This window comes from Aplysia californica, unplaced genomic scaffold (assembly GCF_000002075.1).
Source record: "Aplysia californica isolate F4 #8 unplaced genomic scaffold, AplCal3.0 scaffold00102, whole genome shotgun sequence".
NCBI lineage: Eukaryota > Metazoa > Mollusca > Gastropoda > Aplysiida > Aplysiidae > Aplysia > Aplysia californica.
In genome coordinates this window covers 166571-184012 of record NW_004797372.1, presented here as the reverse complement: position 1 = coordinate 184012, position 17442 = coordinate 166571, and the positions used below count along the sequence as shown (strand labels likewise).

Genomic DNA, 17442 nt, shown 5'->3' with positions numbered 1-17442 from the left:
TCATTTCTTTTCAAAATTGTTCTTTTCAGTGGTTTGAGTTTCGTCCCTCTGATGGGCAAACGCACCCCGTGAAGGCATGGCACGTTATAGCCGAGTCCAGAAACAAGTGTTGAGCTTATATAAACAGTTTATGATCGTGACAAAGGACCAGCCCAGCTTCAAAGAGTACATTCAACGAGAATTCCGCAAAAATGCTGTTCTGCCCCGGACAGATTCCATCAAGATTGAGTACCTTCTCCGAAGGGGCTGGCGGCAGCTGGAGATGTTGAAGACAAGCTCTGTGTCTAGTGCAGGTGTTTTTGAGAAGGATACAAACCAACAACGTACTGAGAAGAAAGAGTAGTGGGGTAGTGTTCTTTTCCTGAGGAGAAGCCAGCATCACATTGGAACTGTGACTGAGAAGTGATTAAAAAGTTGTATTGAAGATGGCTTCAGTACATCGAATTTGCTCTATGAGAGGGCATCTTTACACATTTTCTTTCATAAGATATATTCGTGGACAGTTCATGTCACAAAGTGGAGGAAGTCATTCAGAGACTGCATCACAGTGGAAGTCATTTACTTCTTGTGTGACCGGGAGGTCAACTTTATCTCTGGAGTGTGGTAGTGTGTCGCAACTTCGCGTTTCTTCTATCAGACGCCTTGCCAGTGTGCCTGACCTGGCGGTAACTGTAGAAACAGAAAAAAAGTCTCAAGAAGCGAACATATTATTTTCCTCCTCACAGGCTCTGGTAGAGGAGAACCCTCAGCGGAGCCTCTACCGCGACATTGTCCATGAATTCCCAGATGGGATCCAGATGGCTTTTGCATATGGCTCTGGAGCAATACAGCAGGGTAACGCCAATGACAAGTCGAAAAACATGCTAGACTTTATCTTTGTTGTGGACAAACCTCGACGATGGCACAGGATCAACCTGGAGAGACATCCGCATCACTACTCGTTTCTGAAGCACTTTGGCCCTCGGACCATCACCCGAATTCAAGAAAGGTTGGTGCTATTCCTACATCAAAGTAGTATGTGTTGTGTTTACAATGTTACAATTTGTGTTCCTGTCATTGTACATTAAAGCTGCTGCATGCTTAGTATGCCACTGTGTGACAGTTGCTTATTTGTAAGTATATATATGTAAGTATAAATATATATATTTGCATGAAGCATATGATTATGACACGTACATATTGCTAATGGTAACGCAGAAACTTGAGAAATACGTCATCATGTCTTTCTTCTTCTTCCTTGAGGTACGGAGCCGGTGCCTACTTCAACACGCTGGTTCCCATGGCCGGACGCACCATCAAGTACGGGGTCATCAGCACGGCCCGCCTCGTCACCGACCTCCTGGACTGGGAGTCCCTCTACATCAGCGGACGTCTGCACAAGCCCGTCAGTTTTGTGGTCATCCCGAGTGACGAGAACCTTCTGACGGCGCTCACGGTGAGAAAAACTGGTGTGATTGGTGACTGTCCCCACGATTTAATGCAAAAAAAAATTCTGAAGTTATGTAAACTGAGGCTAAAATGTGAAATTATGCGATTCTGTTAATTTTAACCAAGAATGATAAAGGAAAATAATAAGAATTTATGCTAAACATGATCAAATTTTGCTTTAAAATTATGCGAGGTGCATAAAACCCCGGGGACAAACTGGCGAGCTCACATTTTCTGCCTCCTTCTCTTTCTGGTTTCTAATTATCTAGTTTTTCATTACTTCATGTTTGTCTTTTGGTGGGTTGTTTGGGTTTTTTTGTTTTTTTTGGGTGTACTTGTCTTTTTATTGTTGCTGTTGGCTTCAACCGTTTAGTCATTCTCGCTAAAGATCAAAACAAGTTTTCTCTGTTGGTCATAAAAGCTACCTAGTGTCCTCGATGGTGACACTTTTAAGGTTCCCCAAGAAGCTGTTTCTCCAATTTTTGTGGACTGTTTACTCATTTTGTTGTTTGTCAGTGATCTTACTTCACTTTCTAAGTGTATGTAATCATTATAATAATAAATAGAATTTGTATAGCACATATCCCTGCTTGACAGCAAGCTCTATGCGCTTTACACTGTATTATTACCCCAGCAGACCGTAGAACACTCAGAAACATTCTCAGCTTCCCGGGAAGCATACAGTGCAAGCAGCTGATTAAGCGCTCAAACACTAACAAACTGTGACAAGATCTATCTCTGTCTATAGCTGGGTACCCATTCCCACCTGGGTGAAGTGAGGAAAATTCGTGTAAAGTGCCTTTCCCAAGGATGCAACGTCGGGCCCCTGATGAGATCCAAGCCCACGACCTTACTGTTGCGAGTCTGAGAGCCTAACCGCTTTCTTTGCTGGTGTTTGGGGGGAGCAGGGGGGGGGGATGCCAATGGTAGGTTCGTCTTTGCTGTTCCTCTGTTTTATCTGCTTTCCCATCTTGCTTAGTGGGCGGTTGGCAGGTACTCTAGTGTGGTTTGCTCCTTCTTTCCTATCAAACATCTATCATCCTGATCTCTCCTCCTTCTGTTTTATGTTTGTTACTCTCTTGTAACACCTCTAATCTTCAGCACTTATATGATTTTATTGTGTTGCAAGTGCCATAAAACTCTTCCTAAACTAAAACTAAACATCTTGCTTACTGTAAATGTGCTTCTCGTCACCGAAAAACTAAGAACCAAGTATTTTTCAGTGAAAAAAATACGTTTTTCGGATGTTTTTCTGCAAGAAATGGTTGGCTATAGACATAGTTCCCTCCGAACCACCTTATAGAAAACAGACAGTAAAAGAAAAAGCAAAATGTTTGGTCGGGAGAAAGTTTGTGTTTACGGCTTACGGACCAAACGCTTGATCACACCTTTCATGATGTGTTTTGTTTTGCCGCATCCCGTCTCTCTGTTTTGTTTTCCCATCTCACAATACTCAACTATCTCTATGTTTAACCCCCAACATAATACACATACTTACCTGTCTCTAAGTTGTGCCCTTCTGACAAAACTCACCATACATAAGCCTACTTTTCATTGTTGTGTTTTGATCTCTCCTCCTTTTTTATATTTGTTACTCTCTTGTAACACCTCTAATCTTCGGCACGTATATGACCATATTGTGTTGCAAGTGCCGTAAAACTCTTACTGAAACTAAAGCACAAACTTACCTGTCTTTGTGTTGTGTTCTGCTGTCGGATATGTTGGACCAAATACATTCTTACCTGTCTCTGCAAATTGTAGGAGGGATCCATAGGTGGGTTAGATTTCTTTTCTTTCCCTCTGTTATTTGGTCACCTTTAAGGACAAGTGGGCTAAGCCAGATAATTTCAGGAGGTTTCCAGAAATCTTGACCTACACCGAAAGTGAGCATTGCCCTACCTCTAGAAGAAGTATGGTTTCATTGGTGTGTATATTTGCTTGGTTATAGAGAAAACTCTCCTTGTTTTTTTAAAGAAACTGAACAAGGGGTAAAAACTTTACCTTCGATTTTCTCCAAACAGCATTTTTTGGGATAGCTCCCTTGTGCCTAAAAGCGACCATTTCTGTCTATCTCTGTCTTCCTACATGTATTTCTCGGCCCTAAATGACCATGACTGTTTTGTTATGTTGCTGTTTACCTAAACAAACCAAGCCAAAGCAGCCCCCCCGTCCCCCGGGAAGTGCCACTGACTGAAGTGTCTTTAAACAAAGGGTGGATTTTTTAACATGCACAGTAGAATTGTAAATGGGCTGTTATCAATGTCACATTCATACTGTGCTGGAACAACATAGGGGGAACTGCTGCTTTTTATTCCCTCATCCCTACTATCGTCATTAATTTTTTCTTCTACTTCTTTTGTATGTTTGTCACTGTCTTGTGGACTGCTCTTTCCGGGGTGCCTTGATAGTGGAAGCTGACCTTGTGCTGTTGAGGCTAGAGAGGTGAGCAGAGTAAGCCGGATTCCCCGTTTAGACTACTCTGTTGACATCCACCCCTTGGCGCTCATATGACCTTATGCAGTTGCGAGCGCCATAAAACCCTACTAGTGGGTGGTTGGCGGGTGCTCTGGTGTGGTTTGCTTCTTCTTTCCAATCAGACATCTGTCGTCTTTATCTCCCCTTCTTCTTTTTTATGTTTGTTACTCTCTTGTAACAGCTCTTAATCTTCTGGCGCTCATATGACCTTATGCTTTTACAAACATCTCTTCTCTCTGTGCCTTCAAAGCAACAAACATCACTCGACTCTGTCTCTTCAAAGCAACAAACATCAGTTGTCTCTGTGCCTTCAAAGCAGCAAACATCACTCGACTCTGTCTCTTCAAAGCAACAAACATCAGTTGTCTCTGTCTCTTCAAAGCAACAAACATCTCTTCTCTCTGTCTCTGTCTCTTCAAAGCAACAAACATCTCTTCTCTCTGTCTCTGTCTCTTCAAAGCAACAAACATCTCTTCTCTCTGTGCCTTCAAAGCAGCAAACATCACTTGACTCTGTCTCTGTCTCTTCAAAGCAATAAACATCAGTTGTCTCTGTTTCTGTCTCTTCAAAGCAACAAACATCTCTTCTCTCTGTGCCTTCAAAGCAACAAACATCACTTGACTCTGTTTCTGTCTCTTCAAAGCAGCAAACATCAGTTGTCTCTGTGCCTTCAAAGCAACAAACATCAGTTGACTCTGTTTCTGTCTCTTCAAAGCAACAAACATCACTCGTCTCTGCCTCTGTGCCTTCAAAGCAAAAAACATCACTCGTCTTTGTGCTGTGTTCCCAGGTGAACCTGCGTAGTGCCGTCCACGCAGCCCTGCTCCTGCTGCCAGATATGTTCACTGAGGAGCAGCTCTATTTGACCATTGCCAAGTTGTCTTATGCCGGAGACTTCCGGATGGCTGTGGCGGAGGATAACAACAAAGTAAGGACAGAAGCGTCACTCACTGACTTACTTGTTGATTGATGACATGATTGTCAGATGTTTCAAAGACTTCACTTGTTGATTGATGACATGATTGTCAGATGTTTCAAAAACCCCACTTGTTGATTGATGACATGATTGTCCGATGTTTCAAAGACTTTTCTTGTTGATTGATGACATGATTGTCAGATGTTTCAAAGACTTCCCTTATTGATTGATGACATGATTGTCAGATGTTTCAAAGACTTCCCTTATTGATTGATGACATGATTGTCAGATGTTTCAAAGACTTCACTTGTTGATTGATGACGTGATTGTCAGATGTTTCAAAGACTTTACTTGTTGATTGACATGATTATTAAATGCTTTGACCCTATCCATACGCCCTGGGGTTATTTTGTACCTACCTTCACATTTTAGACCTCTTTGAAACTTTCAGTATTTCTCAAAAAATCATTTTGACTGACTGTTATGCAAAGCGTACAGATCGGATTAACGAGTAAATTTCCTCTTTGGAAAGTGGTGGCACAGAGTTCCCCACGTCGTATGGATACGATAGTAAAACACGACATACTGACAGGGTTAAACTTGCACACCCGTCATACACTATGCCTGATGTTTCCTCAGATCACCAACATTGTGCAGCCGAGCCTGCCTCTGTTCCGTCAGATGTACAGCTCCTTCCTGCTGGAGGACGTCCACTCCACCTGGTGGCCGCAGGAGGGTCAGCTGGAGCAGGCCTTGACCTTCGAGTCTCGCCACCACCACCTCAAGTGTCTGCCCACCAAAGTGCTCTACGGGCTGCTCATGCAGAAGTACCAGGTAGGTGGCAGAGTGTCGTATGTACTTGTAGTGTCATGTCACTGTCATGTCACTGTCATGTCACAGCTCATGCAGAAGTACCAGGTAGGTGGCAGAGTGTCGTATGTACCTGTGTAGTGTCGTGTCACTGTCATGTCACAGCTCATGCAGAAGTACCAGGTAGGTGGCAGAGTGTTGTATGTACCTGTGTAGTGCCGTGTCACTGTCATGTCACAGCTCATGCAGAAGTACCAGGTAGGTGGCAGAGTGTTGTACGTACTTGTAATGTTATGTCACAGCACAGCACAAAGTACCAGGTACTAGAAGTATTCTTAAATGTGAAGAATACAACCCCGGGGTTACAAAATGACCCCAGGGCGTATGGATATGGTTAAGACGTTGTAAACATGAGGTCTTTTTGAAAGGAGACACTTAGTCCTAATATATATGGGCTCTTCACTGACAGGAAATCTTTCTAAAGATATTACAAAAGTAGTTTGTCTTCCTAGAATGACAGAAAAAGTAATAGCAGTTGTCCCATTTGCGGGTCTTTCATGTTGACAGGAGGAATGGGAGGGAGGGGGGGGGGGGGGGGGGGGGGGTGTGATGCTATGTTTACCAGGTTACCTAGATGATATGAAGTTCAAAATAAAAATGTTCTTGTTTAATCTGTATTTAGGGCTTCAGCCAAAGTTTTTGAAAGTCCAAACCAGGGATTGGATATTGCAGTCTCAATTAAGAACGTTGTCTACGAGAGATGTGTTACTGTGTGTACTCTGTTTTGAGACAAAATCGGAGATTATCTTTGCATGCCTATTGCTAGTTCAATGGATTTTTTTTTTGGGTCTTGAAGAAATCCTTTTTATATACCCTTATCAGTCAGTGTTTTCCATGAACTAGAGGTAGTAATTTTTGTACCTCAAGATAATTTTTGTTCTTGACCGAGAATAAATCAGTTTTATATGATCTTCAAAATCTGTGTTTTTCATGACTTGGAAAAATAATTTTTGTTTGTTTGAGTAAAGAGGAGCACAATGCCACAATGACTGTCCTCATATAGCATTGAGGAAAAGAAAATCAGACAGATCATAGAAACATAAGACAAAAAGTAAAGAAGTGGGACCTACTAGTGGCGGCCTCCAACCACCAACAAAGTCACTTTTTGTATGCCCAGATTGGTATTTTCCCAACCTGAAAGAAATCATTATTTGTATTTTGTGTCCCAGATAATGGCGTTCCCGACCTTGAAGGGATTGTTTTTTGTATCCCCAAATTGACGTTTTCCCAACTGTGAAGAAACCATTTTTTTCACCCAGATTGGTGTTTTCCAAATTGTGAAGAAACTACTATTTTTTGTATCCCCAGATTGGCGTTTTCCACATTGTGAAGAAACCATTTTTTGTATCCCCAGATTGGTGTTTTTCACATTGTGAAGAAACCATTTTTGTATCCCCAGATTGGTGTTTTCCACATTGTGAAGAAACCATTTTTGTATCCCCAGATTGGTGTTTTCCACATTGTGAAGAAACCATTTTTGTATCCCCAGATTGGTGTTTTCCACATTGTGAAGAAACCATTTTTTGTATCCCCAGATTGGTGTTTTCCACATTGTGAAGAAACCATTTTTTGTATCCCCAGATTGGTGTTTTCCACATTGTGAAGAAACCATTTTTGTATCCCCAGATTGGTGTTTTCCACATTGTGAAGAAACCATTTTTTGTATCCCCAGATTGGTGTTTTCCACATTGTGAAGAAACAAACCATTTTTTGTATCCCCAGATTGGTGTTTTCCACATTGTGAAGAAACCATTTTTGTATCCCCAGATTGGTGTTTTCCACATTGTGAAGAAACCATTTTTTGTATCCCCAGATTGGTGTTTTCCACATTGTGAAGAAACAAACCATTTTTTGTATCCCCAGATTGGTGTTTTTCCCGACCTGGAGGAGATCATCAAGCTGCACGCCTACGACTCGGACTGCGGCTCTCACGTGGCTCAGAGCATCCGGCACATCGTGAAGCGGTCCAGTGTGAGCCAGAGCCTGAAGGGAATCCTCACAGCTGGCGTGTTGAAGTCGCTGAGGTACTCGTCCAGTAAGATCCTCAAGAAGGTCAGAAGTAGGCGATGATGTCACTAACTTAGCTGACTAATGTCAGGCAGTGCGCGTGTCCAGGAGCGCGGTATGACAGACATACATATATATCTGTATGATGACGTAAGTGACCTATGACAGGAGTGACTGCCACGTGTGTCCGTGCGTTGTCGTCATCGCTGTGTGTGTGTGTGTGTGTGTGTGTCAGTGTCAAGACTTTCGTGCGACTTTCCTGTTTGGTACCACCGAAGTTTGGATGAGGGCAGGCAGAATTTTTCAGAGGGGACGCATCCTTTTTTTTTTACCCTATCCTTACGTCGTGTTTTACTATCGTATCCATACGACATGGGGGGAACTGTGCCACCACTTTTCGAAGAGGAAATTTACTTGTTAATACGATCCGTATGCTTTGCATAGCAGTCTGTCAAAATGATTTTTTGAGAAATACTGAAAGTTTCAAAGATATCTTCTAAAATGTAAAGAATACAACCCCGGGGGTACAAAATGACCCCAGGGCGCATGTAACGTTTGGTGGCTTTTATTTTTAAGTAGCAGATGTTGGCGGTGTGTGTGTGGTGGCAAATGCCAGTGGCGAACGTGTGGTGGGAGATGATAGAGTGGCACATGCGTGGCAGTAAATGCCAGTGGCGTATGTTTGGTGGCAAGTGCCAGCCACGTATGATGAGCAATGGCAGATGCTAGAGATGTGTGCGTGATGGCAGATGCCAGTGGCTTTATTGTTTATTGTGGTGAATGTGTGTGGCAGATGTCAGTGACACATAGACCTATGTGTAGTGGCAGATGCTAGTGACGTGTGTGTGATGGCAGGTGCCAGTGGTATAATTGTGATGTAGCCTATGTGTGGTAGCAGTTTTAGTTTTAGTAAGTGTTTTATGGCACTTGCAGCACAATAAGGTCATATAAGTGCCGAAGATTAGAGGTGTTGCAAGAGAGTAACAAACACAAAAAAGAAGGAGGGGAGATAAGGACGATAGACGTTTGATAGGAAAAAAGAAGCAAACCACACCAGAGCACCCACCAACCACTCACTGTGTGGTAGCAGATTGTTAGTTGTGTATGATGTATGTGTGTGGCAGATGTCAGTGACTCATACTCATAGACCTATGTGTAGTGGCAGATGCCAGTGACGTGTGTGTAATCTCAGGTGCCAGTGGCATAATTGTGATGTATGTATGGTAGCAGATGTTAGTTGTGTTTGATGTATATGTGTGTGGCAGATGTCGTTGTCAGTGACACATAAACCTGTGCATGGATGCCAGATCACTGAATTTTGAATGGTCCAAACAAGCTTTGCCGGAATCTCGCCGGCATCAATCGATTGCGATTTTTGCGATGCAAAAATAATTTTTGGCTTTCTTTTTATCATTTTGGCCTCTCGAGGCCAGTCTGACACGGACGTGACCAGAAGCTGAACTCCCACTTTCTGTTTCCGACCTGGCTTCTGGTGGTTTTGTTTAAAATTTACAAAAGTGATCGTGTCGATGTGAATCTCACTGTCGAAGAGAAGCATTAGAAATCTATCTGGATCTTTTATTTTTGTCTTTTATTTTATTCCAAGGTTTTTAAAAAAAGTATTTATTGACATTTTCTTTCCTCCCTTATTGGTTCAGAAGCAGAACAAATTAACCCTTTCAGCCCCAGCCATTTTTGTGCCCTTCCTTACCCCAGTCCCAGCCAATACCGCGGTATTTCAGAGAAACTGGCATGCATTCTAAAAAGTGATCTAGTATCTTTGTAATGAGGTTTAGGTAATAACATAGAACAGTGTTCAAAGGTAAATGAACGAATATTATGAAAATTACAGTTTGATTAGGTTCGCTAGTTTAGAAAAATGCGCAAAATTGGTACCTCCTGAAACTGAGAATATACGCTCTTGGGATGGTGGGAGGTACAAGCTCTGCTGAAAATATACGTGCTTGGGGCTGGAAGGGTTAATTTTGTTTGTTTCTAATAAACTTTCTATTTTGAAAGAGATGGTTTTAGGAGGCGGGAGGGGAGTGATAAGTTTGCAGGAATGTAAGAATTCAGGAAGTCGGTTGGCAGGAATCGGGCTGTTCAAACACTGGCATCCAAGGACCTGTGCGTAGTGGCAGGTGCCGGTGATGTACTTGTGATGACCAGCTGGGTGATAAAGGACTGTCATGCGGTGTGACTGTCTAGAAAATTGTACCAGCACAACTTTACTCACTTCATGCATCAGAATTCCTTTGAGTTACCCTCAGAATACTGAGTACTTATCTGTCATAACGCTAGTAAGTGTTTACAATTACTGTTCATTTATATTTATGCTTATGGCTGTGAGCCTGTTAGTGAGTGCAAGCACACTATTGTATTATTATAATGGTAATATGCACAGATATGTGTGGAAGGGAGGATGTGTGAGGGAAGACTGTGTGTGTACATGGGTGTGCACATGTTATGCGTGTGTGTGTGTGCATGTTTGTGTGTGTGTGTGTGTGTGTGTGTGTGTGTATATGGGTGTGCACATATTATGCATGTGTGTGCATGTTTGTGTGTGTGTGTGGGTGTGCATATGTTATGTGTGTGTGCATGTTTGTTTGTGTGTGTGTGTGTGGGTGGGTGTGCACATGTTATGTGTGTGTGCATGTTTGTTTGTGTGTGTGTGTGTGTGTGGGTGTGCACATGTTATGTGTGTGTGTGTGCATGTTTGTGTTTGTGTATATGGGTGTGCACATGTTATGCGTGTGTGTGTGCATGTTTGTGTGTGTGTGTGTGTGTGTGCATGTTTGTGTGTATGTGTACGTGTGCATGGCAAAACACCAAACCAATGTGCCAGGATCTGGACAGTAAAGATTTAATCTTATCTTTATCTCATTTTCGAATGGCATGTAATACGTTTTCTGATTTATTGTGTCATCTTTGAAAAAATGTGATTTTTCTTTTTGATTCATCTGAATGGCTCAGTGCAGGCCATTGTGAGAAATATTTTAGAAAAGGAGAAATAAAGTTTTTTCTTTGTGCTGTTCTTTTCTCCTTCCATTGTGAGTTTGTCATTATTCTAGCATCTGCGTTTGTCGCGGCCGCAACCGGCGATTTTCTGGCTTTTTTTTAGGGGGGTCCGTGAATTGCGGCCGCGATTTTTGCATTAAAAGAACAAAACAAAAAACTCAAAATTTTATTTTATTTTTTTTTAAATCTAACTGTTCTAATTTTTATTTCATTCTGCAGTGAAACCTTTCTTTTCCATGTTTTTACACTCTCTGTGTGGCTACAGATGATATTCTGGATGCTTAAAACAGAGCACAAGAAATTGTAGTGCTTTAATTAAGTTTCCTCTATCAACATATAGCTATTACCTCGTCACAGAGAGTTGAAAGCTTGAACATTAATGGCAACTTTTATAGCAACTTTTGTCTTTTTTTTTGGTGGCAACTTTTGGAAAAAAAAAATGGCAATAAACGCAGATGCTAGATTATTATTGTTGTTTTTGTTTGGTGTCCTGTGTGTGTGTGTGAGTGTGTGTTTATTTTGCTGCTGTGTATGTAAGTGTGTTCTGATATATGTCTGTTTGGTATAAATGCATGCATTTTAAATGTGCATGTGTATGTAGTATGCGTTGTGTATCATGCGTTGTGTGCGGGTGTGTATCAATGTTTCTTATGAACATTTTGTGTACCTGTTGTGTATACCAGTATTTTATAGACCTACACGTAAGAAATACATTATCTATCTTTGCATCTGTGCATATGTGTGTGTGTGTGCCTAAAGAAAGGTACAAAACGTCGCCACAGAGAATTTTGAGCTTCAAGCTGATACTGATACTGATAATGACCACAAAAAAAAAAAACTTTTTTTACCAAAATGTGTTTCCATAAAAAAAATGATAGTTCCACCATTTTCTAACAATGTGTTAAAAGGGTTTTCATTGATTTGACTTCTAAATATTTTATTTTGAATAATTTTGAGATTAGGGTATTTTTACTTTTTAAAGATATAACGAAAACTGCTTTAAGAAGGTGTTAAATAAAGTATATTCTTGAAGAACGTTTTTTCTCTTCCCTGCTATGTTTTACCATTGAATTCTAATCATGATATTGATGTCAACTGAATGCCAAATTGGAAATGAATTTTCCTTGAATTTTAGAAACAATTGAATCATTGTTTTTTTTCAAGTTTGTAAGTGTCCTAAACTTAAAACTAAAAGCTAATTTTCTCAAAATTAGATCTTTATACCCTACCTCACAAAATGTGCAATATCTAAAAAAACTACTTGATATATCTCAAAAATTCAAAAACCACTGTGTTCAGCATTAAATTTTCTATAAGGAGCAACCCTTAACTCAAAATGGTCAAAATCCGACTTTTCGTACCTTTCTTTTGGCACACACACACACATGTATATTAACAGACATTTTATCTAGGTATGAAGGCAAAAGCTAAAGGCATTGTAAGACCAAGAGCTGCTGGAGACAAACATTTCTTTACTGAAAACCTGCATGCTGTCATCACAGACATGAAAAAGCACGGTCCACTGATCCTAAATAGCATCATTCTTATAACAATGGATTGGGGGGAAGGGAGTCATCTTTCTACCAAGCAAATAGTACATACGTCATGTTGTAAATAATAAATAAGAATATGTCACATAGCAGCTTAAACACCAACTAATCTCACTTTCTGTACCAGTTCTTCATCTCCTAGTTCTCAGAGTAACAATGGACTGACTAGTGTATTCGAGTCTTAAATTAAATAAAGAGAAGCACATTGATACAATAATGGTCATCTGGTGCAAGTTTTAAGCAGTAACATAGACAGAAAGAAACAATAGGTAAGGTAAACAGTATGACCTACCAGTGGCAACCTCTAACCACATGTAAAACAGAGGCTGGAGAAGCTTAAGCATCACTTTCCCTCACTCTTTTCGTATGATTTGCATTACTTTGTGATAAAATAGCATGGTACATACATTGCTAACATTTTACAGCACTTGCAACACAATTAGGTCATATAAGTGTTGAAGATTAGAGGTGCTACAAGAGAGTAACAAACACAAAAAAGAATGAGAGATAAGGACAATAGATATTTGATAGGAAAGCAGGAGCAAACCACACCAGAGCACCTGCCAACCACCCACAGTACATAGACTTGATACCAAATCATGTTTTATTACGTGACAAAATAACACAGTCATTACATTCCAAAGGACACATCTCACTCTGTGACACGATACATACATGTCATAAGGACAATACATACATGTCATAAGGACAATACATACATGTCATAAAGACTATACATCATTCCACAAGAGCCTAAGTAAATTTTTTTTGAAGTTTTGAGAACATTAAATAAAAAGAGAGCTCCGAAATCAAAACCATGACTTGGGCACTTATTTTTTTAATTAAAAACTGGAATCAAATAATAGAATGGAACATTGGAAGATGCCCACTAATGCCTTTATTAAAATTCCGGTTTTATCTGTAAAACCCCAGAAATTGATTAGGGGGATAGGCGAAAGATGCTGATGATAAACCAAATGAATAGTCTTACGGTGCCACAAAACAATACTTGGGGGCTCTCATGGTCTAGAGATTAAGGGGTTCGCCTCTCATATTAGGTCCTGGGTTTGAAACTGGAGAACGACAGAAAATTTTCTTCTCCAAAATATTCTCCTTTCTTCATCCTTTCCTGCTCTCTAACAATGTTCTGTCGTCCGCTTTCGTCTCCACTTTCTGCCCCCACCCCTTCACCTTCTTTGCCCCCTCCTCTGGGCTCCTGACTCTTTCTGCAGCCATTCTACTGCTTCTCCATGGCTTCTTCTTACTACTGTCTTTCAGCCACACCCCAGATCTTATGGTAGGTAAGATCTACACCTGGCCTTCACAGATAAGGGCGAAAAATCTCAGGGGTCCTGTGTGCAAGTTGGGCACATTAAAGAGCCGTTGGTGGTCCAAATTGATAAGAGTAGACTTCGGCTGCCACTTTGGCAAAATTCTTAATTTCCTACCAACTGAAAATTTAATTAATGTGTCCCACTCACTCGTTTGACTTTGACCTAATGCTGTTGCAAGCGCCGTAAAACTCTTACCAAAAAAAAACAAAAACCCCAAAGACTTGCAACAAAACAAAGTACAACACACATTATATCCCAAATCTGCCCCCGCGGTTTTATGCACCCCACAGAATTTAGCTAAATTTGATCATTTTTTGCGTAATTTCTGATTATTTTCCTTTATCATTCTTTGTTAAAATTAACAGAATCGCATAATTTCACATTTTTGGGCTCAGTTTGCATAATTTCAGAATTTTTTTTTCATAAACCCGCTGGGAACAGCCAAATACACAGTGATCTCTGCCTAAAAACCCAATGGTCAGAAGACAGAAATAGCGGGTCCTTCGGTGGACCGGCTACTTGCCCAAATTTCCAAGGCTCAACTCAGTTTCTACACACCGACTTAACTTGTTCATTCTAATTGATTCTAGGAAGAAATGATGACCAATGGCGATACGGACGTCCAAGAGAACACAGGTTTGCTTTTCTTTTTTTCCGTTTTCGTAAGAGTTTTACCGCACTTGTAACACAATAAGGTCATTAACTCACTTCAGACGGGTCACACAACAGTTGCGTGACCCCCGCCACGACGCTCGCGACGGGTCTCACAAGCCCTGCGTGACCAACTTTGGAATTTTTTTTCCGTTCTACAAATCACGCACGGATCGCGAGACCCGCCTCGTACCCTTGTTTGGCCAAGCCTGAGCTACTTAGACTTCGTTTCGTATCTCTGGGGCTGGTAGTTTTTAAGTTATTGAAGGTGAAGGACAGTAACCCCAACTGGGGTTGAACAGACCGGAACTCGCGCTTTGTTTTTTTCTATACAGCTGATAGTAATCCGACAGTCGCGTCGTAGTAACGGTCGAAGAAGTCGCATGTACAAGAATCACATAATTTCGCCGTTTTCTATACTTCTGTGCGTTTTACTAGTTCTAGTGTCTCAGAATATGATGAGTTTAATAGTTAGGATCCTGGATATGTACCCGAACACGGCCAGAGTCAGTTCTAGGGCTAGATCTAGCACTAGTACCAGTGTTGTTTTTCGCGCAACGAAATCACGACGTCGTGCCGTACATCTGTCTCATGTAATTCAGTGTATGGGTCTGAATCAATGCACAGACCAGCTTTTATATTTTCACCAAACACTCGCACATGTATACAAATCAAACCAGAACACTTTGAACTTTTATTTTTGTTGTTGCAGTGAATTTCATTCTACTTGTCACGTCTTTGGAAATTTTTCGGAAAATCAAATTCATGCCAATTTTTAAAAAATCATACAAATTAAAGTATTAGACTTAGACAACTTTAGTTTTTTGTATTAAATTAAGCTTGAATGTTACTTTACTGTGTCAAAAAATGATTACAATAGGGTAATTCTGAGAGTTGTGGTGATTTATTGAAATACCCCCAAAAACGCCAGTCTTCAACGCTTGTGACTGGTGAAAGGGCCCAGTCGCAAGTGAGTTAAGTGCCGAAGATTAGAGATGTTACAAGGGAGTAACAAGCACAAAAAAAGGAGGAGAGAGAGAAGGACAATAGTTTTTTATAGGAAAGAAGGAGCAAACCACACCAGACCACCCGCCACCCACCCACCTCTTGCACCACAAGTGAAGATGCTTTATAACCTAACTCAAAAAACAAAATATGAGAGGTGAGGAACATGCCCATTCAGTCTAGCCTATGTAAAAGTTAAAGTAAAGTTGTTCCTGCATCTGATCCAGACATTGGGAATTGCCCTGTTTATGTTAGTGAGACAACTTTCTGGGGCCTTCGGCACATTGTGGTAGGGTGGCCAGTTCCTTTCTACGCCGCCTTTATTTCCCCAACTCAAAGTGAGGTACCCATTACTGCTGGGTGGGCAGGAGGGGGCTTCCGAGACGAGCGCACTAACCGCTCCAATGACATAGGCATTAAATAAGGCACTTTGCTGCTTTGAAACTTTGAACACAAAACATCATACAAATACTTGAATATACAGCTAAGTGACTGTATATAATTTCACTGACTTGAAGCAAACTACACCAAAACACCTGCCAACCACCCATAGAGTCTGTGACATCACTGACTGGAGATAAAGAGACACAATACAGAGTATGATCTGAGACGTCACCGGCATATGACCTGTGAGTGATGTCACTGACATTTAACCTGTGAGGTCACTGACAAATGACCGGTGATGTCACTGACAAATGGCATGTGACATCAGTGACAAATGACATGGGACATCAGTGACTAATGACATGGGACATCAGTGACTAATGATATGCGGTGTCACTGACAAAAGACATGTGATATCAGTGACAAATGACTGGTGACATCACTGACAAATGACATGTGACATCAGTGACAAATGACATGTGACATCACTGACAAATGACATGTGACATCACTGACAAATGACATGTGACATCACTGACAAATGACATGTGACATCACTGACAAATGACATGTGACATCACTGACAAATGACATGTGACATCACTGACAAATGACATGTGACATCACTGACAAATGACGTGTGACATCACTGACAAATGACGTGTGACATCACTGACAAATGACACGTGACATCAGTGACAAACGACCGGTGACGTCACTGACTGGAGATAAGCGACACAATACAGTGTATGATCTGACTGCCCCGAGGGCACGTGCTGAGGTCGGTGTCGGGGTTGGAGATTTTGTCTTCCAGTAGCTGGTCCATCTCTCGCCGCAACTCTCGCAACAGCTCCGCTACCTGAACACACGGACAAGACACACTCAGTTTTAGTAAGTGTTTTACGGCACTTGCAACACAATAAGGTCATATAAGTGCCGAAGATTAGAGGTGTTGCAAGAGAGTAACAAACACTACAAAGAAGGAGGGGAGATAAGGATGATAGGTGTTTGATAGGAAAGAAGGAGCAAACCACACAGAGGCACCCACCAACCACCCACATACAAAGTTTTGTGGGTATAGGTAAATGCATAAATGAGCTAGAATTTTTTAAACGCTGACAGACGAGAGTGAACAAGCTATACTATAAGTACCCTCAAAAGTAGGTAATGTTATAAAAACAACATTTTGAGGCTTCAGTTAGTGTTTACTGAATCAACGTTATAAAAAAATACAAGATTGACATTTTTTCCCCCCCGACCACATGTGGATTTGATCTATTCTTTGGTTTTTTCAAAGAAGTTTAGATCTGTGTTTACCATGTTCATCAAAAAACACAAAAATGTTTTAGTTTTTAGTTTTAGTAAGTGTTTTACGGCCCTTGCAACACAAAAAGGTCATATAAGTGCCGAAGATTAGAGGTGATACAAGAGAGTAACAAACATAAAAAAGGAGGAGAGATAAAGATGATAGGAAAGAAGAAGCAAACACATCAGAGCAACCGCCAACCATCCACAGTTTAGATCTGTCTACTGTGTTTATAAAAAAACACAAAAATATTTGATCATTGTCACCCAAGAAAGACAGTAGATTGAACTCCACATCAGAAAAACCGAGCCATACAGTATCACACAGCATGCTTCGAGTTCTGCTGTTGCCATCACATTCAACGTCAACAAAAAAACAGACACACAAACTCAACAGAAAAACAGACAAACCAACACAACAGAAAAGCAGACCAACAAACTCAACAGAAAACAGAAAAACAGACACACAAACTCAACAGAAAAACAGACACACAAACTA

The 17442-nt window shown here is 41.0% G+C and overlaps 2 protein-coding genes across 2 annotated transcripts in view; one reads left to right on the top strand and one right to left on the bottom strand.

The window, feature by feature from the left end:
• Positions 1–341: 341 nt before the first annotated feature.
• Positions 342–8087, top strand: LOC101854785 (phosphatidate cytidylyltransferase, mitochondrial). Its single transcript, XM_005095351.3, has 5 exons — positions 342–988; positions 1243–1435; positions 4694–4831; positions 5459–5653; positions 7553–8087. Exons 1-5 carry the CDS (start codon positions 426–428, stop codon positions 7757–7759), a joined length of 1296 nt encoding a protein of 431 aa, XP_005095408.1. The 5' UTR covers positions 342–425; the 3' UTR covers positions 7760–8087.
• Positions 8088–16261: 8174 nt separating this feature from the next.
• Positions 16262–17442, bottom strand: part of LOC101860158 (putative ATP-dependent RNA helicase DHX57) — a gene marked incomplete in the record, with an annotated part of 47974 nt that continues 46793 nt past the window's right edge. The window contains 1 exon segment of the mRNA XM_013080835.2: positions 16262–16497. Coding sequence (XP_012936289.1) covers positions 16354–16497 — 144 coding nt within the window.

Coding starts and splice junctions, on each gene's coding strand:
- LOC101854785 (XM_005095351.3), top strand. CDS start 426: ATGGCTTCAGTACATCGAATTTGCTCTATGAGAGGGCATCTTTACACA. Junction 989..1,242: donor ATCACCCGAATTCAAGAAAG/GTTGGTGCTATT, acceptor TTCTTCCTTGAG/GTACGGAGCCGGTGCCTACT. Junction 1,436..4,693: donor ACCTTCTGACGGCGCTCACG/GTGAGAAAAACT, acceptor CTGTGTTCCCAG/GTGAACCTGCGTAGTGCCGT.